This window comes from Schistocerca cancellata, chromosome 6, assembly GCF_023864275.1.
Source record: "Schistocerca cancellata isolate TAMUIC-IGC-003103 chromosome 6, iqSchCanc2.1, whole genome shotgun sequence".
Taxonomy (NCBI): Eukaryota; Metazoa; Arthropoda; class Insecta; order Orthoptera; family Acrididae; genus Schistocerca; species Schistocerca cancellata.
In genome coordinates this window covers 128,713,650-128,736,077 of record NC_064631.1, presented here as the reverse complement: position 1 = coordinate 128,736,077, position 22,428 = coordinate 128,713,650, and the positions used below count along the sequence as shown (strand labels likewise).

Genomic DNA, 22,428 nt, shown 5'->3' with positions numbered 1-22,428 from the left:
TGGTATCTGTTAGGCCGCCAGTCTGCTCGAGTTTGTTCAGGCAATGGTCATTGGCGGCTGGATCGATCGGTTGGTCGGTCGCGCACTGGGACACAAGATGACTTATCCGTCTTGGGCTTCGGTGCCTGTGAGGTCGCCACATATTTCCAGTGGGCCGCGCCGTATAGCGAGGGATAGTGGCTTCGCGGGCGACACGAGAGCAAGAGGAGTCAACCCACGCCGTCGGTCTGGACGGGTCGAGCTGCGACGCCGTAAGACGGGAGATCGACGCGTCTTCCTGCGTCCGTTGAAGGAGCTGGCAGCGGACGGTTCGGGAGAGCGCTTTAGGGGTGCTGCTCCAGGTCTTCGACAGACATCGCAGTTTTTTAGAAGTTACGTGATTCGTCATATGTTGTTTCATTTACTTGTTAAATTCTATTTGTTTTCTTGGTCAGTCTCTCGTCCCCAGCTTGATCGTCTGTCTTCCGTCAGCATTTTTTAGGCAGTCTGTCTGTCTGTCGGTCTGCCGTACGTTAATAGCTGCCTCTGTCATGTTTGTCGGATTCGGTCATCATCATCATCATCATCATCATTATTTATGACTGATTATGCCTTTCAGCGTTCAGTTTGGAGCATAGCCCCCCTTATACAGTTCCTCCATGATCCCCTATTCAGTGCTAACATTGGTGCCTCTTCTGATGTTAAACCTATTACTTCAAAATCATTCTTAACCGAATCCAGGTACCTTCTCCTCGGTCTGCCCCGACTCCTCCTACCCTCTACTGCTGAATCCATGAGTCTCTTGGGTAACCTTGCTTCTCCCATGCATGTAACATGACCCCACCATCTAAGCCCGTTCGCCCTGACTGCTACATCTATAGAGTTCATTCCCAGTTTTTCTTTGATTTCCTCATTGTGGACACCCTCCTGCCATTGTTCCCGTCGACTAGTACCTGCAATCATCCTAGCTACTTTCATATCCGTAACCTCAACCTTGTTGATAAGGTAACCTGAATCCACCCAACTTTCGCTCCCATACAACAAAGTTGGTCGAAAGATTGAACGGTGCACAGATAACTTAGTCTTGGTACTGACTTCCTTCTTGCAGAAGAGAGTAGATCGTAGCTGAGCGCTCACTACATTAGCTTTGCTACACCTCGCTTCCAGTTCTTTCACTATGTTGCCATCCTGTGAGAATATGCATCCTAAGTACTTGAAACCGTCCACCTGTTCTAACTTTGTTCCTCCTATTTGGCACTCAATCCGTTTATATTTCTTTTCCACTGACATTACTTTCGTTTTGGAGATGCTAATCTTCATACCATAATCCTTACGTTTCTGATCTAGCTCTGAAATATTACTTTGCAAACTTTCAATCGAATCTGCCATCACAACTAAGTCATCCGCATATGCGAGACTGCTTACTTTGTGTTCACATATCTTAATCTCACCCAGCCAGTCTATTGTTTTCAACATATGATCCATAAATAATATGAACAACAGGGGAGACAGGTTGCAGCCTTGTCTTACCCCCGAAACTACTCTGAACCATGAACTCAATTTACCGTCAACTCTAACTGCTGCCTGACTATCCATGTAAAAACCTTTAATTGCTTGCAAAAGTTTGCCTCCTATTCCATAATCTTGTAGAACAGACAATAACTTCCTCCTAGGAACTCGGTCATATGCCTTTTCTAGATCTATGAAGCATAGATACAATTCCCTGTTCCACTCATAACACTTCTCCATTATTTGCCGTAAGCTAAAGATCTGGTCCTGACAACCTCTAAGAGGCCTAAACCCACACTGATTTTCATCCAATTGGTCCTCAACTAACACTCGCACTTTCCTTTCAACAATACCTGAGATTTTACCCACAATGCTGATTAAAGAGATACCTCTGTAGTTGTTACAACCTTTTCTGTTTCCATGTTTAAAGATTGGTGTGATTACTGCTTTTGTCCAGTCTGATGGAACCTGTCCCAAATCCCAGGCCATTTCAATTATCCTGTGTAGCCATTTAAGACCTGACATTCCACTGTATTTGATGAGTTCCGACTTAATTTCATCCACCCCAGCCGCTTTATTGCACTGCAATCTATTGACCATTTTTTCCACTTCCTCAAATGTGATCCTATTTCCATCATCATTCCTATCCCATTCTACCTCTGCTTGAACGGCCGAATTCATGAAATATGTTTTTATTTTGTCTATCACCTTGAGAGTCGGTATATATGTAATGTAGAGCATGTTAGGTCAACCTTGTATATGTAAGACTGCATTTCGTAGGTTTTTATTTAAATGGTCATTTTAGTATATGAAGTTGCCACCCTTCCACAGTAAGCGATTTTTTTTTTTTAAAAAATCAAGTTGCACCTTCGGTGGTAAGTTAATCTTCTAATGTTTAGTGTTTTGTACCATTTCCATCCCTCCTACGGGGTGCATAGTTTATGTGCTTGTGTGAGTTGTTAAAATTTTTAGTTTAAAGTAATCTGGTGTGTTGCAGATTTGCATCAGTGTAGTCTTTCAGAGGCTGTTGTGAGCGGTCGTAACTACGGCCGTGTCAAAAGGGAGCGTCAAGGTTCTAAGCCCGAAAGCGCATACCGTCAAAAATGGTTCTTTCTGCCTCAGAATAAATTGTAACCTGATAATTAGAGGGTGCTTTCTGATAATAATTTTAAATATGTTTAAAAAAAAGGCTTTTAGGAGTAAAATTTCCATTTGTTGAAAGAAATTTGATTTGCTTTCATCAGTTACCCACTGGCAACTGCTTCCACGCTCACATAGTGTGATTAAATGTGTCAATGTTCTTGATGAATCGCTAGAAAATAATGTAAATTCTTAAGAAAAGGTTTCGAAAGTGAATTCACGGTTCAGTCAGTTTATACCAAGTACCCTGACTGCAAATGTGTGCGTCAGTCTGGTGATTCAACCTGCTGTGCCGTCATTCATAAACAGCATTCTAGGGAGTGTTTCCAACAGGATAACGCTCGATCACACACCGAGTGTGTCGACTTACTACCGGGTCCTGCTCGCTTACCACATCTGTCTCCAGTGGAGCACATTTAGAACATCATCATATGACACAACTATCATTAACCGCCCCTGTAACTGACCGACCAAGTGCCACAGGCATACAACTCTATCGCACAAATTGACATCCGGCACCAACACAGCACAATGTATGTACGTTTTCTCGCTTGCATTCAACAGTCTGGCGGCTACACTCATTACTAACTTGTCTCTTTCTGGATGGACGTGTATTTCTCCAGCTGTTCGTGAGAAAAACATGGAGAATACAATCGATACCTCCACACCTAAGACATGGATACGCTATCAGGAAGAATACGCTCCCTTTCGTCCAGATGATTTTCTAATTATATTTAGTGATTCGACTCAAGAAACCCTAAATCAGAGTGTACCTGTAGTGATCAAGAGGAAGGAGGGGACGTCTGGAAAAGTGTATCCCTTCCGTTTCCATAAAAGGTTATAAAGGATTGCTGGTACATTAAAGTGTATTAAACGTTTACGAAATGGTTCCTTTTCAGCTGAGACTAACAAGACAAAGGACGTGGAAATTCTTATTCAGTCATCAAAATTCGGTGACTGTGCCATAATTGTTGAGTTGCATGACTCATTAAAATCAAAGAAGAGAGTGGTCACGTTCTGTGCTATTGCCGGTCGTGGTGGCCATGCGGGTCTAGGCGCTGTAGTCCGGAACCGCGCGACTGCCGCGGTCGCAGGTTCGAATCTTGCCTCGGGCATGGATGTGTGTGATGTCCTTAGGTAGGTTAGGTTTAAGTAGTTCTAAGTTCTAGGTGACTGATGACCTCAGATGTTAAGTCCCATAGTGCTCAGAGCCATTAGAACCATTTTTTTCTATGCTATTATACACACAAACATGTAAAAACTGATGCAGGAATAAGCATCTCAGAGGGTAGTGAATGTGGAGCAAAGGACCAGAAGGAATAATGGCGTAACTGATCAGACTAGCATATTATTTGTGACCTTCAGTCCTCCAACGCTGCCTAAGTACATCAAGCCCGGATTCCTCCAGCATAGGGTTAGGACTTCAGTACGTAACTCTATCCGGTGCTACAAATGCCAGCCATTTGGCTGTACAACGCAGAGTTGCGGAGGTGAAACGACCTGTGGAAAGTGGGGAAAGGCAGCTCGTGAATTTGGGGTAACTGCCAGTCTTCAGAGGCATGCTTCAAGTACTCAGGGAGCCACCTAGTATGGAGCTGAGATTACTCCGCTTTTTCTATGGAACGCCAAATTCAGGAAATAAACAGAAGCCAAAAATAATATAAGACGACAAAGCCCCTTGTCTTTGCACTTCGTATGCTTCCGTGGTACAGAAACCCGTCCCTTTGACGCATACGACGTCCAGCACAACCATTATCCACCGTCAGCCCCTGTAGCTACAACTCTACATGCCAAAGCAAAGTGACAGAAGAGGCCTGCAACAGTTTCACAGTGAGCATCGAGAAGGCTTCCGAAAAGCAAAGTGCCTCCCACGTCACCTTTCCCCATCATCTTCTAAAGGAAGGAGAGCTGATAAAGCACAATGGCATTGCCAAAAGCTGTCCCTGGCACCATAATACGTCATTCTGGCACATCTCCCTGATGAGGAGAACTTCATGAAGTTTTATGCCTCGTCACTGGAACCAGGCAGCCCCTCCACTTCTCGCTCTACAAGTGCCTATCCAATCCGATGCAAGGATAGGCATGGATAAATACCACGTTACTGAAATGGCTCCCATAAAACAGTGGAGTATGGATGGATACAGGACTCATACAAAGGAACTGAGACTAATAGTACGGGACAAACCACTCTGCGTATATCTTCAAGAGCCAAATTTTAAACTGTACTTGGAGGTTATCGCTTCTACATAAAAGACTGCCATATTGGTGACTATTTTAAAGATACGGTAGCAGTGATTATCAAGAACGCATCCACTCCTTATCTGAACCCTTAATCACAATGCTACAATAGAATCGCTATTTGGATAGCGACCCATGTTCCAGTCATATTGCGCTCTGTGTACCTACCGTCCCAGGAGTATGTTGACAGTGAGAACCTGACACACGTTCTTGATGAACTACCCCACCCCCTTCTCTTTTAAGGCGACTCCAATGCAGATATTGTTCTGTGGGGATCGAAAACTACTTACCCCATGTCATAAGTACTTAAGATCTTACACGAATTGCAGACATGGTATTGATGAGTATTGGTAAGCAGTGTATTGTAGCACGACATTGGTTTGTGTACAGCTGTAGACCTCTCCTTCTGTTAGTTAGTTAGCTAGTTAGTAACACGTTCCATAGGTCATTTGAACGATTCTCTTATCGAATTGAGGTAAAATGAATCAGTTTACAAAATATGTGTGTACGATTAGTATTAACATTAATGGAAACATTATTATTTTTAGTCCTACTCACGCTACTACACTTTTTGTTTTACTAACTACCAGTTTTTAAGGAGAAATTCATCTGTGGAATAGAAGGAGTTGTCCAGGGGGAACGATTTTAAATTATATTAGAAACTTGCTTCGTTACCTGTCAGACATTTTATGTTACTGGGCAAATGATCAAAAATTTTTGTTGCTGCATGTTGAACTCCTCACTGACAGCTTCAGGAATGGGTGGTGAAGGTAAATTTTCCCTTCAGCGTTGAAGTTACATCTGTCACTGTGCTTCACGAATGTATTTATTGTAAAGGCCCAGTTAAAGTGTTTACCCCTAATAAAAAAAGGGGGAATGGGCAATGGGTTTATCGTCCCGTCTACATATTGGTCATTAGAGGCGGACTACAAGCGTGGATTGTGGCTAGGACGAGGAAGGAATTCGGCGATGCCCTTATCAAAGGAATCATCCAATCATTTGCCTGGAGAGATTTAGGGAAATAAAGAAAATCCTAAATCTGCATTGCCGGACGCGGGGTTGAACCGTCGTCTTCCCGAATGCTAATCCAGTGTGCTAACCTAGCTTCTTGAAGAGATACGTTCATGACGTCCATGGGTGAACACCGTATATTTTTTTCTTTCTAAGGGATAATCTACCCTAGAAAATTTTTCCGTACATTACTGTATAGAAATATACAAAATATGTAAGGAGGGTGATATATTTGTTTCCAAGATTAGCAGTTGTGCGATGGGTAAAAGAAGCGAAATCTAATCGTTTGTGTTAGCTCAGTAGTTGCAGTTCAAGTTCTTACCAATATGTAAACTAAAAAAAAATTTGGACATCTTACCCTGTTTACTGACTGCTGCTCATGTAGGGGAGAATGGGATGGTACCCACCATCGGATAGCCCCGACTAGGTTGTCAGTACTGAAGTATGGTGAATGTTGCGCTCTATAAGGTTCAGTATTGAACTAATTACAATCCGCAACAAACCAAATCTCACATGATGTTACAGAGAAGTACACAAGTGCTTTTCAAACAAATCAGTTCCCATTTCCACACGTCTTTGAAACGACTTACGTGAAATTTTCACACATACACACATCAAAAAAGGTTTTGCATCACTCTGGTTGCCAGAACTCCTGAAGACAGACGTTGACTGTGGATATTGTATCACAGACACAGTCCGTTCCACTGTTCAGAGATCTCTCTAAGCCCACTCAAAGATTTAAACAACATGCATGAGCAACGCCTATTAGACGAAGAGGGACAGACAGCTGCTCAGTTCCAGTCATTTCACCAAGAAGGAGGTACACGGCTCGTGTTGTCTGTAGTTCAATCATGCCTAGACGGTCAATACCGCGGCTTGATCGCATCCGCGTTGTTACGTTGTGCCACGAAGGGCTTTCAACAAGGGAAGTGTCCGGGCGTCTCGGAGTGAACCAAGGGGATGTTGTTCGGACAGGAAGTGTCCAAGACATGCCTCGTTCAGGCCGCCCAAGGGCATCTACTGCAGTGGATGACCGCTACCTACGGATTATGGCTCGGAAGAACCCTGACAGCAACGCCACCATGTTGAATAATGCTCTTCGTGCAGCCACTGGACGTCGGGTTACAACTCAAACAGTGCGTAATAGGCTGCATGATGCGCAGCTTCACAACACGACATCCACGTGCAGCGTGGTACAGATGAGCCCAACAACAAGCCAAATGGACCATTCAGGACTGCCTTCACATTCTCTTCATCGATGAGTGTCGCATATGCCTTCAATCAGACATGGTTGGAGGCAACGCGGTCAGGCTGAACGCCTTAGACACACTGTCCAGGGAGTGCAGCAAGGTGGAGGTTTTGGGGTGGCATTATATGGGACCGACGTACGCCGCTGGTGGTCATGGAAAGCGCCGTAACGGCTGTACGAAACGTGAATGCCATGCTCCTACCGATAGTGCAATCATATCGGCAGCATACTAGCGAAGCATTCTTCATGGATGAAAATGCACGCCGCCACCGTGCACATCTTGTGAATGACTTCCTTCAGGATAACGACATCGGTGACCAGAGTGGCCGGCATGTCCTACAGATATGAACCCTATCGAACAAGCCTGGGATATATTGAAAAGCACTATATATGGACGAGGTGATCCACCAACCACTCTGAGGTATCTACGCCGAATCGCCGTTGAGGAGTGGGACAATCAGGACCAACAGTGCCTTGATGAACTTGAGGATAGTATGCCACGACGAATACAGACGTGCATCAATGCAAGATGACGTGCTACTGCGTGTGGTACTGGTATGTACAGTAATCAGAACCACCGCATCTGAAGGTCTCCTATATGGTGGTACAATATGAGATGTGTGGTTTTCATGAGCAGTGAAAAGGGCGGAAATGATGTTTATGTTGATCTCTGTTCCAATTTTCTGTAAAGGTTCCGGAAATCTCGAAACCGAGGTGACGCAAAAAATTTTTTTTATGTATATTGTAATGAGATAATCATACAAAACGTTTATTGATGTTGTTTTCAACATCTTCCGCGTTACACTGTTAAACTAACTAGTTGTGTTACGTTATGGAATTTTGTAGTATACGTGTTGGGTTGCACCGATCAAGTGAGCGGCGGATAGGCGGTCAAGCGATCGGCACAATAAAAAAATGGCTCTGAGCGCTATGGGACTTAACTTCTGAGGTCATCAGTCCCCTAGAAGTTAAAACTACTTAAACCTAACTAACTTAAGGACATCGCACACATCCATGCCCGAGGCAGGAATCGAACCTGCGACCGTAGCCGTCACGCGGTTCCAGACTGTAGTGCCTAGGACCGCTCGGCCACACCGGCTGGCGATCGGCACAACAGCTCGTAGTCTTAAGTATTAACGCGTATTTTTAACATGGACGAGACTGGAGTGACACTAGAGGGAAAAAAGAGTTGGCTCTGGGATTATTTGGAAGAGAAGGATACTAATAACCGGGGATTCTTGCATGAATGCTGCAGGGTTCTCTATTCCGCCTATTTTTATATTCCAGAAAAAGAATGTCGTCACGTTTGCCCAAGGATGGTCCTCCATGTGAGTTGTGTAGTTGTTCCCATAACGATCGGTCAAACAAAGCTTGTTCGTTACTTGGCTTTAGCTGTTCGTTCACAACTCAAAGGCAAGTGTAAACAACAAAGTGCTTTTGGTATCGAACAGTCGTGGTAGCCATGCCACTTATAGTCTTATGATTTGTATCGTGTTAACGGCGTAATTAATGCTCTCCAGCCCATGACAGAAGTCTCATCAGCTTCAGCCGTTGGAGTCTCATTACGTTGACCTTTGAAATCTGCCTTTCGATGTGAATGTGATATCAGTATCTAATCCACCTGCTTACAGAAAATAGCTACATATGATATTGATGGATAGTTTAACACTGCGTATTCCAAAGTAGCTGCTATTGGAAGTACTGTTGATGTTTCATACAAACAGGTAACTTTTCCTATGAACCGAGATGCATTTAGAGTTGAAGATTACTTGCCTCGTGAAACTGTCTTCCATCATGATGAAATTCCAGAAACAGCCGTAGTGAGTGATGAGCCAATGAGCACACTAATAATCCGGCGCATTCAGCATACTGTTTGGCAAGTGAGCCATACAGTCAATGTCCAGTACTCATATGGCCCCACTAACTCAGCCCAAAGAAACTCTTCAAATCATTTCTCAATCAAATTGTAGGTGAAATCAAAATTTTAAGAGGTAACCTCATATCGTCTCCAGAACGCCAAGCAAAACTAGAAAAACCCAACAAACATTCAAATATTTTGATTGTAAGTCCTCTAAAGGAAAAAAAAACTGGAGGACAAGCTACTGTACAAGATATTCACTAAGGAACATAATGCGAAAGAGGCAAAGCGAAAGAAAGCAATGGAAACCATGAAAGCTAAGAAATGCCACTGGAATTCAAAGTTAGTTTCAGATACTGAAGACACTGAAATTAATATAAATGAAGATGAGTTGTGTGACGATGATGCACTTGAAGATTTGGTGGGTAATGAAGATGAAGATATGAGCTTCGTTTGTGGTGAATTTGGGAGAAGGGCGAATAGTTGTATAGTTGTTCAGCCTGTGGGCTTTGGAACCACGCCATATGCAGGGGGCTGATTCAGCTGAAAACTAGTTTTATGACATTTGCTCGAAAAAATAGCAGGCCTGAGCCTAAGTTTAAATTAAAAAAAATTACTTAACATTTTATTTGTTTGCCTCAGACAGGCTAAACACTTTGTTAACGGTTCAGTTAATTTTCGTGCAAGGCCTATTATCTTATTAATTCTTAATAATGTTAAACCGTTATAACCATTACATTCTTAGTCTGCAACAGGTGTGTATCGGTTAATAATTTTGTTTTGTTCCCCACAAATTAAATAATTTTGCCATTAGAGCCACAGGTTAGTCGATTATTTCAGTCTTTTGGATAAAATTCTTACAATTTTATATTACTTGGAAGAATTTTTAATACAATGGATAAAATGTATATGTATATAACAATTAAATTTCAAACTCCGCCAAAGCAAAGCCCAAGCCCGGTTGAAAAAGGAGGAGGGAGAAGAGTAACACCTCGTTAAGAAAACCTTGGTTCACCTGGCCCGGGTGATAGTACCTCGTGAGGGTTCCTTGCCAGGGAAACGGCGAAGACCTGAAGGGCATTGAAGGCGGCGATGAAGATCATCAGAACGGTGGAAATGGGGGAAGAGGCAGGCTTTTGTGTAAGAGCACAAAACTGTAGAGTCTGTTCCCACAGCAGGCCGCTACAAAAGGCGTCTCTTCCTCATGTTTGTGGCGGCCTCACTTATAATTCTAAGCTAAATGCTTGAATTTTTATCATGGAAAGGTTCAACAACCATTCCTCAAACTAAACTTTAACCTAAGAAACGATGGTAAATTTCAAAAAGAAACCTATTCCAGAAAGTAGCAAATCTTCCGTCGCTATTCATGGTGGTACAACTAGGCCTTTGGATTCTGGAGAGCCTAGAACATCATGTAAGGAAGAACTGCAGCTTCCTAGAACTTCTTCAAAGATAAGGCCCAAGAAAAAGCACCTGCTGGGGACTCTAAACATGAAAACACTTATGAAAGTTTGAAAACTGAATCACGTAACCGACGCCCTCAATTAACGCAACATACTTATATTAGCACTTCAAGAAACAAGGTATCTGGATGAAAAGGCCTTTGAGTCAGGTGGATACAGGATCTATAGAGGAAAACCATTCATTAAAAATTTCCATAATACGACTATATTAGTGACAATATTTATGGTCAAACAGCAACTTACGGAATCAAGCTCCCCATCAAAACGAATTTCATTTCTGACGTTCAAGTTAGGCAATAATCGTTACACCATTATAAGTCCACATGCACCTATCAATCAACATAACAGAACAAATGTCGAAAAAGTGGAAGATTTTTGGGAAATGCTAGAATACGAAACATTCAAATTACCAAAAGGACATATCAAAATTTTAGTGGGCGACTTTAATGCACAAGTTTGCAAAGAAATAAAATTTAATTCAGTAGTTGGATACTTTCCAGCACATGAAAGAACCAACAGAAATGGGGAAAGACTCATACAATTTTATAAAAAAATTAACCTAAAACTAATTTCAACATTTTTCAGGAAACCTGCAAGAAAGAAAAAAAAACGTGGGTATCACCTAATCCAAATCAAGGTGAGTATCAGTTAGACCATGTGGCAATAACGATTCGTAACTTCGTGTAAATCTTGGAGGTCAGAGCGAGCGAGGGCCTAAGCATAGACTCAGACCATTGTCTGACTGAAGTAAAGAACATTTTTCAACCGAACACACCTAAACCAAAACCAACGAAGATTTCCAAGAGTAAGCACTAAATTTCTCACGCAAAATTAGGACAAATCCTATGATATATTAAACACAAGAAAAATGGATGATTGGGAGGAAATTAAAGAAACAATGGGACATCCACGAAGAATACCAAGACACTGATGGTTGAACGAGCTGAGTGATGAAGCAATTGACAGTCCACTAAAGGCATGGAAAAAATGGAACAATAATTAGAAACATAACTACTGAGAAGAGTTTTAAGAAGAACAGAAAAAGACATAAAAAATTATCAGATCAGTGACAAGAAAATATGACAACGATAGATTAGAAGAAATGGATTCAGACTTTAAAAGGAACAACACTAGCGACACTTTCAAAGAAGTTTTAACAGGATTCCTGTCACCAAGTTTCCATTTTAAAGATAAAAATGGTTTTAAGCTATAAAAAGAACTGCCAAATTTTAGCTGAATACTTTGAAAATCTATTAAATAATGAAGAGCCTAGTGACAGTTTACAATTTCCAAAACCACAACATGAAAATCCACCATCGCAACCACCTACTGTAGAAGAAATAGAAAAGAATAACAAAGCACCACCAGAAGATGGGATAGTAGCAGAAATGTGGAAACTAGGGGGCTTATCCGCATTGTTGAAAATTTACAAAGGAACTAAAGACTTTGGACAAAAGGAATCGTATACAGTGAATGGAAACAAGCATTGATCGGTCCTCTCCATAAAAAAGGAGATAAAACAGACACCAACAACTATAGGGGTATATCCTTGTTACCAGTGACATACAAAACACTGTCTAAAGCACTTTTAATTAGAACAGAGGAACAAGCAAGAGCTAAAATAGGAGATTATCAAGCAGGATTTAGAAAAGGTATATCATGTAGAGAACAGATTCTTAATTTAAAAACAATTTTGAGAGACTTCAAGAAGGCAAACGACTCAGTTGACAGACAAACACTATTCCAGAGACTGTATGAATCAGGGATAGATGAAAACACCAGAAGACTTATTGAACAAACACTCACAGTTACAATTTCGAGGAGTAAGCTTGAAGGCGAAATTTCTGACCCATTCAAAATCTAAACAGGAGTTCGACAAGGAGATGGACTCTCCTCAATTCTCTTTAACTTGGTTGTAGATAAAATAGTATAATCATGGTACTGCACGTTAAAAATAGAGGCACAAAAGATATAAGCACGGGCCAAGGAAAGAACAAATTTGAAGTGAAATGTTTAGCCGTTGCGGGTGATATGGTATTGATAACTGGAAACCGAACAGACGCAACAGTTATGCTTGATCTGTTACACGAGATTGCTGAAAAGACTGGGCTAAAAATATCCTATGAAAAAACCGAGTATATAGAAAAGAATATATGAAAAGTTGAAAGAGTTGATAAGTTCAGATATCTTGGGGAGTGGATCCAAGCCAATGGACTGAATAACACAACAAATAAAGAAATAATAAAAAAGTTAGAATTAGCATTTAAATTAAAACAAAACTACTATAATAAGAAATCAATATCCATACAAGCGACGATTAAACATTATAATTCGGCTACTAGAACATAAGCAACATATGGAGCAGAGTGCCTAACACTGAATAAGAAAGGAGAATTAAGAGAACCAGAAAAAAGAGAGAAAAATACTAAGAAAAATACTTGGTCCTGAGAAAAACAATGAAAATAGATGGATTGAAAGGAGCAATGAAGATTTATACAAAATACACGAAAGATCACAGATACAATGAGAAAGAGACCGCTAAAATTTTATGGAGGTGTCAAAAGAATGGAAGAAACAAGGATTACAAAGAAAATTTTTGATTACGTTATTAAGCTGAAAAACACTGTAGGATGGATAGAAGCAGTAATGAAAGATTCCAACAAAATACGTGTTACAGAAGAAACAATACGTGACAGGAATCACTTCAGGCTACTGATAGAAAACGCAAACTATGAAGAAGATGAGCCAAAACTTAGACCAAAGAGAAAATGAAGAAGTACTGGGAAGAAAGAAAGAAAAAGAAACAACATTCTACCCCATTGCTGTGGGAATAGCGATCAAAGATGGACTTTTGTGATGCATACTCTCTGCTAAAGAATAGAACTTGTGGTACCTTTAACTCTCGACCACATACATTAGGATACGTTTACCTGTCGTCTGATGCAGTATTTTAATTTTTCAGATAGATAAATGCTATGTGAATGACAGTAAGGGGTGACTATATGACACTGAAACAACGTGGACACTGGAGCCTGGCACCATGGTGAGTGTACTAACGGTATGGCGTCACCTACGTCAGAAGTTTGCAATTCGAGGAGCTAGGCTTCAGTACATATAGTAACGCTCTCATTTGCCGAGACGATAGTTAGCATAGCCTTCAGCTACATTTGCTACGACCTAGCAAGGCGCCGTATTCAATTGATATTGAGATTCTATTAATGTATCATCAAGAGCGATGTTCTACAAATGTGGATTAAAGTTAAGTATTCCAGAAGCTACGTACTTTTCTTTATGGCATTCATTATGTATCCTGTTTCAGAACTCACGCCAGCCTGCGTGAGTTTAAGCGCGTGCCTTTCGGCTTCCTCTCATTGGGTCTAGGCTGTCTTGTCTAGACACAACATATTTGGCGACGAGGATCAAAAAGGATCTTGTTCTTTATACTTGATTTGCCCTAATTTACTCGTGTCATGGCTTCGCCACATTCTCCAGATGTACTGTCCGAATTTTATCGCTTGCAGAATCAGCAGACCCAGGCCTTACTGGATGCCCGTCCAGGGTCAATGTGCAATGCAACACGACGCGGCAGCCGCCGCTCCACCTCTACCGCAGCCACAACATGCTGTTGCACCACCTTTAAGGCCTTTTGATGCAGCAATGGAAAGCTGGACGGAGTGGTCACGCCAATTTGGATTCCATCTCGCCGCCTACAGAATTCAAGGTAACGAGCGGCAGCCTCATCTCCTTTCTTGTGTAGGTGTGTCCACCTACCGTGTGATAGTGAAATTGTTTCCCTGACGCGACGTAGCAACTCTGTCCGATGAAGAAATTTTGTCTGCTTTAGATGCCTATTTCAAGGAATCAGTCAATGTCGTTGCAAAAAGGTATACTTTCTTTCGTACCAAACGTACGGCCGGTCAGACTAATCGGGAGTTGGTTGCAACTTTGCAAGGCCTTACAAGGGATTGTGCTTTTGAGTGTGATTGTGGACTCCCTTATTCAGATACTATGGTGCATGATCAATTGCACAGAACGTTTCTGATGTTCGCATAAGGGAACAGATTTTGAAACTAGTCAATCCCTCCAAAAAAAAAAAAAAGGTTCAAATGGCTCTGAGCACTATGGGACTCAACATCTTAGGTCATAAGTCCCCTAGAACTTAGAACTACTTAAACCTAACTAACCTAAGGACATCACACACACCCATGCCCGAGGCAGGATTCGAACCTGCGACCGTAGCAGTCCTGCGGTTACAGACTGCAGCGCCAGAACCGCACGGCCACCGCGGCCAGCTCAATCCCTCCCTTCAACAAGTAATAGACATATTGGATCGGCAAGACACACTTGACTTTGCTCAGGAATCATTTGCAACTTCGCCAGCTGTGTGTCACGTTAACCGGCCCGCCGGGCGAGCTGCACAGAACAGCAAACCGCCCTCGCGCCCTTCCGCGCAGCCACGTGTGCTGCGTAAGCAAGCAAATGCAGTGAAATCATGCCCGCGGTGTGCTACTAGACATTCGCCTGAGAATTGCCCATCACGCCAGGCTATTTGCTTTTTCTGTAATAAGAAAGGATATGTTCAAAGTGTTTGCCGGAAAAAGCTCAAAACGGACACTAACAACCATTCCAGGCCCTTTGCTTCGCACTGGAATCGAACCAAGAATACTCGGGCTCGTGAACCTTCGCCCATGGACATTCATGTAGTTAATGACACTCCGCCCAGTGCTACTATCTCTAACAGTAACTGTGTTTGTCCCACAAAAAGTGTGTGTCGACATCGTCGGAAATCACGGCAAGTCGCAAATGATTCTGTACCAGTGTCAGTTCACGTTGCACGAGACAGTCGCTCTTGTCGTCAGCAGGACAATAAACTTTTTGTAGATTTGGACTTTGACGGACAAGTGATCCCGTTCCAGCTCGATACCAGAGCTGCAGTTGCATTGATCACTCATGACACGTACAAACAGCTGGGCAAACCTCCGTTGCGTGCCGCAAATGTTACGCTAACTAGTTATTCCGGACAGCTTCTCCCTGTGTTAGGACAGTGCAGCCTTCTTGCAACATACAAGGGACAAACAAAACTTGTGTCATTTTACGTTCTTCGTTCTTCTTCTGCAGTGAACTTGTTTGGTTTAGATTTATTTCAGTTGTTTAATTTGTCTATCGTAAATCAGGTCCTATCAGTGAACTGGACTGTGCCTTCAGCCAGTGTTTCTCGACTATGTGAAGAATTTGCAGACATTTTTGCACCGCGCCTTGGTTGCGCTAAGAACTATCAAGCACATTTGGAACTGATAGTAAACGCGCAACCGAAATTTTTCAGAGCGCGCAATGTTCCCCACACATTGCGTGATGAGGTCGCAAGAACATTAAATGATTTAGAATCACAAGGTGTAATTGAACGTGTGCAGGCTTCTCTCTGGGCCTCACCCTTAGTAATTTTGCAAAAACCTTCCGGAAAATTGAGACTTTGTGTGGACTTCAAGGCAACAGTGAATCCACAACTTGTGACTGCAACTCTTCCCTTGCCCCGACCGGAAGATCTTTTTGACAAACTGTGCCCAGGTAAATATTTTTCGAAGTTGGACCTCGCAGATGCGTACTTGCAAATGCCTGTGGACGAAGAATCCCAGCGCGTATTGGTGGTTAACACGCATCTTGGTTTGTACCGATTCAAACGACTGCCATACGGGTGTGCATCCGCCCCTGCATTGTTTCAGCAATATTTACAAACTGTTTGTGCGTCGGTCCCTACTGCAGCAAGCTATCTGGACGATATTGTGATGTCCGGAAAGACAGAAGAAGAACATTTAGCCAAACTCTGAACATTATTTCAGGTCTTGCGACAAAATGGTCTTCGCTTGTGGAAGGACAAATGTGTGTTTTTTGCTAGTGATTTGCCATATCTGGGACATGTACTCAATGCCCAAGGCATACATCCCAGTCCAGAGCACCTCAGTGCCATACAAGGCTTGCCTTCGCCGCAGAATTTGGAGCAGCTACAGAGTGTGCTGGGTAACATAAATTACTATCATCGCTATGTTCCCCATGCCTCTTCCATTTCAGCTCCGCTTCATCGCTTACGCCGTAAAGGTGTTCCGTTCGTCTGGACGACGGAGTGGGAACGCGCCTTTCGCCAGTTGAAATCGGCGTTGCTTTCCAATACTTGCCTTACGCCATTCGATCCCCAGAAACCCCTTATGTTGATGGTAGATGCATCGGATTTCGGGATCGGTGCTGTGCTTGCGCACAAAGATGGTTCGCACGATCGCCCTATTGCCTTTGCGTCCAAATTGCTCTCGTCAGCGCAAAGAAATTATTCACAGATAGAGAAAGAAGCTATGGCTCTCGTATTTGGTGTTACAAAGTTTCATGACTTCTTGTATGGTCATCACTTTACCATCATCACAGACCACAAACCTTTGACATCGCTTTTTCATCCGTCCAAGCCTGTACCGCCGCGTACAGCGCAGAAATTCATTCGCTGGTCTATTTTCCTCTCGCAGTACCGCTACGATATCTTGTATCGGTCCACAGCCAAGCACGGAAACGCCGATGCGTTGTCCCGTTTGCCTGTTGCTGAGGATAGAGCATTCGATTCTTCCGAACTTGCTTGCATGTTCCTGGATTCGGAAACCGATGACGTGGTAGAATCGTTTCCAATTGATTTTCGTCGTGTAGTTGCAGCCACAGCTGCTGACCCTGTCCTTGCTACCGTTTTGCGTTTTGTTGCTACGCAATGGCCCTTGTCAAAGTCACGGATCGAGGATCCGTTGGTTCGCCAATTTTTTGCTCACAAGGAGAGACTTATTGAACGACGTGGTGTTTTGCTGTTGCGTTCTGATAATGATCAGTCCAGGGTCGTGGTCCCACGTTCGTTACAGTCCTCTGTCTCACGGCTTCTCCACCAAGGACACTGGGGTATAGTGCAAACGAAACAGCTTGCTCGTCAGCACTGTACTTGGTTCGGAATCGATGCTGCGATTACGAATATGTGCTCTTCTTGCATGGCGTGTGCCGAACAACAATCCGCACCACCGCGGAAATTCTTTGCATGGCCAAAAGCCACTTCCCCTTGGCAACGCTTACACATAGATTTTGCTGGTCCATTCTGGAATGCTCGATGGTTGGTTGTTGTCGATTCATTCAGTAATTTTCCTTTTGTTGTCCGGATGTCTTCCACGACGTCTTCTGCACCATCCACGCGTTGTCCGCTATCTTTTGCATTGAAGGTCTTCCGCAGACTATTGTTTCCGACAATGGCCCATAATTCATGTCCGCAGAATTTGTCATTCTGCAGGGCCAATGGTACTCAACATCTGACATCCGCGCCGTTTTCGCCTCAGTCAAACGGTGCCACTGAACGATTGGTCCGGAGTATCAAGTCCCAGATGTTGAAGTTGAAAGATTCGCATTCACGGGAGGACGCGTTGTTGCTCTTTTTGTCCTCGTATCGCTCTCAGCCTCGAGATGGTCGCTCGCCGGCTGAGTTGCTCCACGGTCCCCCTCATCGAACCTTGATGTCTTTGCTGCATCCGCCGCATCAGGTTCCTGTGCAGCGGCAGCCACCTGCTTTTGCTCCTGGCGACGTTGTATACTATCGGAGTTCACGGCGTTGGCTCGCAGGGCGCATTCTTCGCTGCCTCGGCCGCGCTATGTATCTGGTTATGGGGGCCGCTGGTGAGGTGCGTCGGCATCTCAATCAGCTGCGCCTCTGTCGTCGCCTGGGTTCTGCCGCTCCCCGTCTGCTTTCAGCGTCGGTGCCGTCCGGTCAGCGCCCTGGGGACCCATCTACTGGCTCGCCTCATCCCCAGGTGTTACCGACACTGCCTTCCATTTTGCCCCATGGCGATACGCCGCCACCGCCACCGCCGCCGCCTGCTCTCTCGCCGGCGACGCCCGCAGTGGACGCGTCGCTGCAACCGCCGAGCGCCTCCCTGGGTCACGCTCCGCCGGTCGCTTCCCATGACCAATTGTCCTCCGCCATGGAACTCTTGCCCGCTCCGGACCATCTGTCGTCTTCGCCAGTCGGGTGCTCCGACTCGATGGAGGTCGACCCTTCGGCCCCTCCTGACTATCTGCGGGCGCATACACCGCATGTTAGCGTGCACCCTGGACTAGGTTTTCAGGCGTTTCCTAGCTCCCCTCGGACCGAATGGCCGGGTGCGGGTGGCACAGCCTCGCCTGTTGTTAGGCTCCCCACCTCGTCGCATACGTCAACATGGGGTCCTCCCCACGGCGGGCGGAAGCCTTATAACACAACCGTTCGCCGATTTGCGGGGGAGGAATGTGGTGTCACCGCCAGACACCACACTTGTTAGGTGGTAGCTTTTAAATCGGCCGCGGTCCGCTAGTATACAACGGACCCGCGTGTCGCCACTGTCGGTAATTGCAGACCGAGCGCCACCACACGGCAGGTCTAGAGAGACGTACTAGCACTCGTCCCAGTTGTACAGCCGACTTTGCAAGGAACAGTTCACTGACAACTACGCTCTCATTTGCCGAGACGATAGTTAGCATAGCCTTCAGCTACATTTGCTACGACCTAGCAAGGCGCCGTATTCAATTGATATTGAGATTCTATTAATGTATCATCAAGAGCGATGTTCTACAAATGTGGATTAAAGTTAAGTATTCCAGAATCTACGTACTTTTCTTTATAGCATTCATTACGTATCCTGTTTCCGACCTCACGCCAGCCTGCGTGAGTTTAAGCGCGTGCCTTTCGGCTTCCTCTCATTGTGTCTAGGCTGTCTTGTCTAGACACAACAGGATGTATCTTATTAAGTCAGATTTTCTAAAGTTAATGAAAGACAGAAATAATCTGCAATGTGAATTTATATAGGCTACCAGCTGCTATAGTGACGGCTTGAGTTCAACCACCCAAGAACGTGTTATCTTAGAGGAACTCGCACCAGTTTCCGTTGCGCATATTTAAAAATAATTAATTTGTTTATCAAGTTAATCCAATAAGGGTCACAATATAGACACCATTTCTTATGGGCCTGGTATATTAGCAGCCAAGACGCAAAGTCGAGCACAATTCTCTAAGGTAACGCGAGGAGATGGTCACACAGGTTCAATATAAATTAAAAATATATAAAGAACCAGCATACAGCCATCCAGTAGTCATATAGAAAACTTTTAGAACACAAAATTGGATAAATGGGAAGTAATAAATGCAACAATCAAAGAAAGTGCTGACAAAAATAATACCGCTATTCGTGTGCATAATCTTTGCAAAGATGTAACACCGTAAGAGCTGAACTGTCAATCTACTTTCAAACCATAATTGACGTATTATTTTCAGTATATTTACGTTATTTAACATCTTACCACAATAGTGACAGTTGTGAGACGATCTACTAACGACGTAAAATGGACGTCACATCGGTGTAGACGTGAGTACAGTATAGTCACCTTAATATACATGATGTAATATAAACACCTTAATAAAAATGACATTCACATTTATACACATTCTCTCCAAGATTGCAAGAAGTCTAGTGCATCTTTCAAATATGTTGTTTGTTGTATTTGGGTTTTAAATAGCTTACTTGAGTATACACGCAGGTGTGAAATACTGACGACTAATGCGATTGATAGTATTAATCCGCACTATCAAGAGCAGTCTCTAAATCGGTAACCTGTATGAACACAGCATTGTCTTCCTTTTGTCTACCTGACGTTTAATTTTTCAGGTGAACGGTTCGTTTCCACTGGGAAACATCGTGGCAATCATAAATCTTCCAGAGGCCGGGTACGACCCTCCAGCGGGCCTCGCGTTCACAGTGGTTGGCTGGGGAGCAACGGAAACGGATTACTCACCCAGAACCCTGAGGAAAGTGGACATCTCCGTCAGGGACCGATCCGCGTGCGTGTTCCCGTCCACGGGACGCGAGATGACGTCACGCATGCTTTGTGCTGGAGAGTCGGGCAAGAGCGTGTGCTGCGGGGACTCTGGCGGTCCTCTGGTGAGCGGCAGCACGCAGCTGGGCATCGCGTCGTGGATGGGTGGCTACTGCCTTCTTGGGGGCACCGTCTACGCCAACGTGGGAAATTTGTGGTCCTGGATCAGAGGGATCACGGGTGTCTGACAGACACAGCTGAACACTTTGTAATTAACCTAACCAGAGGTGTACCGCTTGAGTTTTGTCTCTCTTATATAAATTAAATGAAACAATGGTTTTCTAAGAAACGTTTGTCAAATGCATTAGAGTAAGGAGTAAGCGAATAATAACCATTTTCGCGCAGTCGTTCCCTAGTTTATTCGTAAGCTGGTATCTCTTCCACTTTAATAAAGTGAGAATTTCAAATGTCTGTCATGAGATTTCAATTGTTTGTCCACTAGTTATGTTTCAAATATCGTCATAATCACATTGCATAGCGAGCCAGACACAACAACTGCTGCCCTTGCCGAAAGCACCATAGCCATCAGAAGCTTGCTGCCAGAAACCGAGAGAGTCTCCAAAGAAGAACTCATCATTCTCTACCGTACGTTGGGTCTGGGCCCTTCACCAATATTTCATGACAACAACACATTATTCGTAGCACATCGTCAGCGCGTCACGATAAATATGTTTATACAGTTGGTGACAGAAAGGTTACAATACTGTTGCAATATGAAACATTTTATCTAGTATAAATTCTTCAGTGATAAATGTAGTGCTCTCCATCTTTCGTTGCGTAGTGCTTCTTGGGAGATAAAAGTTGCGGTCTTAGCTTCAGGCAGGCTTCTCTATTCCTTTTGCGTCATACACTCAACTGGTTAGGTCTCCGTGACAGGCATTGGTAGGGAGTACGGCTATGCTACTCAGCGAGTAGCATCGTTGTCTACAAGCGTCACCTAGTCCTGATGGTTTCGACCATTAAACTGGATCCTCCGAGGCGAGGCAGGTCAGTGGGGACATCCGCCTGACTCGCCAGCCAGTCTGCGACAGTCTTGGCTTAGCCCTGCGCCACAGAACGCCGCCAGTACCCGTTTCTGCCTGGTTTGTCCATGGACCTCCAAACCAGCAAAGAGTCTTGCTCTAGCCACTGCCTAGGCATACGTCACCCACAGATAATTGGTGACGACCGGCAACTGGACTGGTTCAAAAATGTTCAAATGTATGTGCAATCTTATGGGACTTAACTGCTAATGTCATCAGTCCCTAAGCTTACACACTACTTAACCTAAAGTATCCTAAGGACAAACACACATACCCATGCCCGAGGGAGGACGCGAACCTCCGCCGGGATCAGCCGCACAGTCCATGACTGCAGCGCCTGTGACAGCTCGGCTAATCCCGCGCGGCATCGCCGAAGTACCTTGCGGAGTGTCCAAATTATTGTATAATAATCGTATTAAGTATACATTCTTGACTCTGCGTGGCTACAAACTGAGAAACTGTATCTTAGATACCTACGCATTCCAGAACCCGACAGCCTATAACACTGGAGTTGCTCTGTAACAGAGCAACACTAATTGCCATTTCAATCGCGAACTCTCACAACAACTCATCTTCAATTAATCATTTCTCGGTTAATTTGAGAATGACAAAAGATTATTATTTTGGAACTTGACAATGGCTTCAGCGTATGTATGCCACAGCAATGATCTGAGGAATATCGAATCAGATCAGTCTTTTACAGTTTTCCACTACCATTGTCATGTGTGCTTCTTCATAAGTAACCTCGTAGCACTTTTTATAACCAACCGACATTAATGACTGGATCCTTACGATTTAGTGGGGAACAATTTCTCCATTTTTCTGACACACCCTACGGCAAAAGGAATATAAAACCATACACTGACAAGGAGTTATCAGGATGCGACGGTAATCGGTGCATGTGATGTACATTTATAGACAAACGAATGATTACGTTCTTAGACAAGCGAACGATTACAATTTCAGGAAAATTGGATGAGTTATTCAAGGGGGAGAGCAAACTGAGGAGGTCAGTAGCCCGTTGGTTCACCTCTGGCCATTATGCAAGCA

General features: G+C 43.9%; 1 protein-coding gene across 1 annotated transcript; it reads left to right on the top strand.

Annotated features, from left to right (window-relative positions):
- Positions 1-9,294: 9,294 nt before the first annotated feature.
- LOC126088189 (trypsin alpha-3-like) lies at positions 9,295-20,544 on the top strand. The gene is made up of 2 exons (XM_049906314.1): positions 9,295-9,435; positions 20,149-20,544. Exons 1-2 carry the CDS (start codon positions 9,295-9,297, stop codon positions 20,542-20,544), a joined length of 537 nt encoding a protein of 178 aa, XP_049762271.1.
- The last annotated feature ends 1,884 nt before the right edge of the window (positions 20,545-22,428 follow it).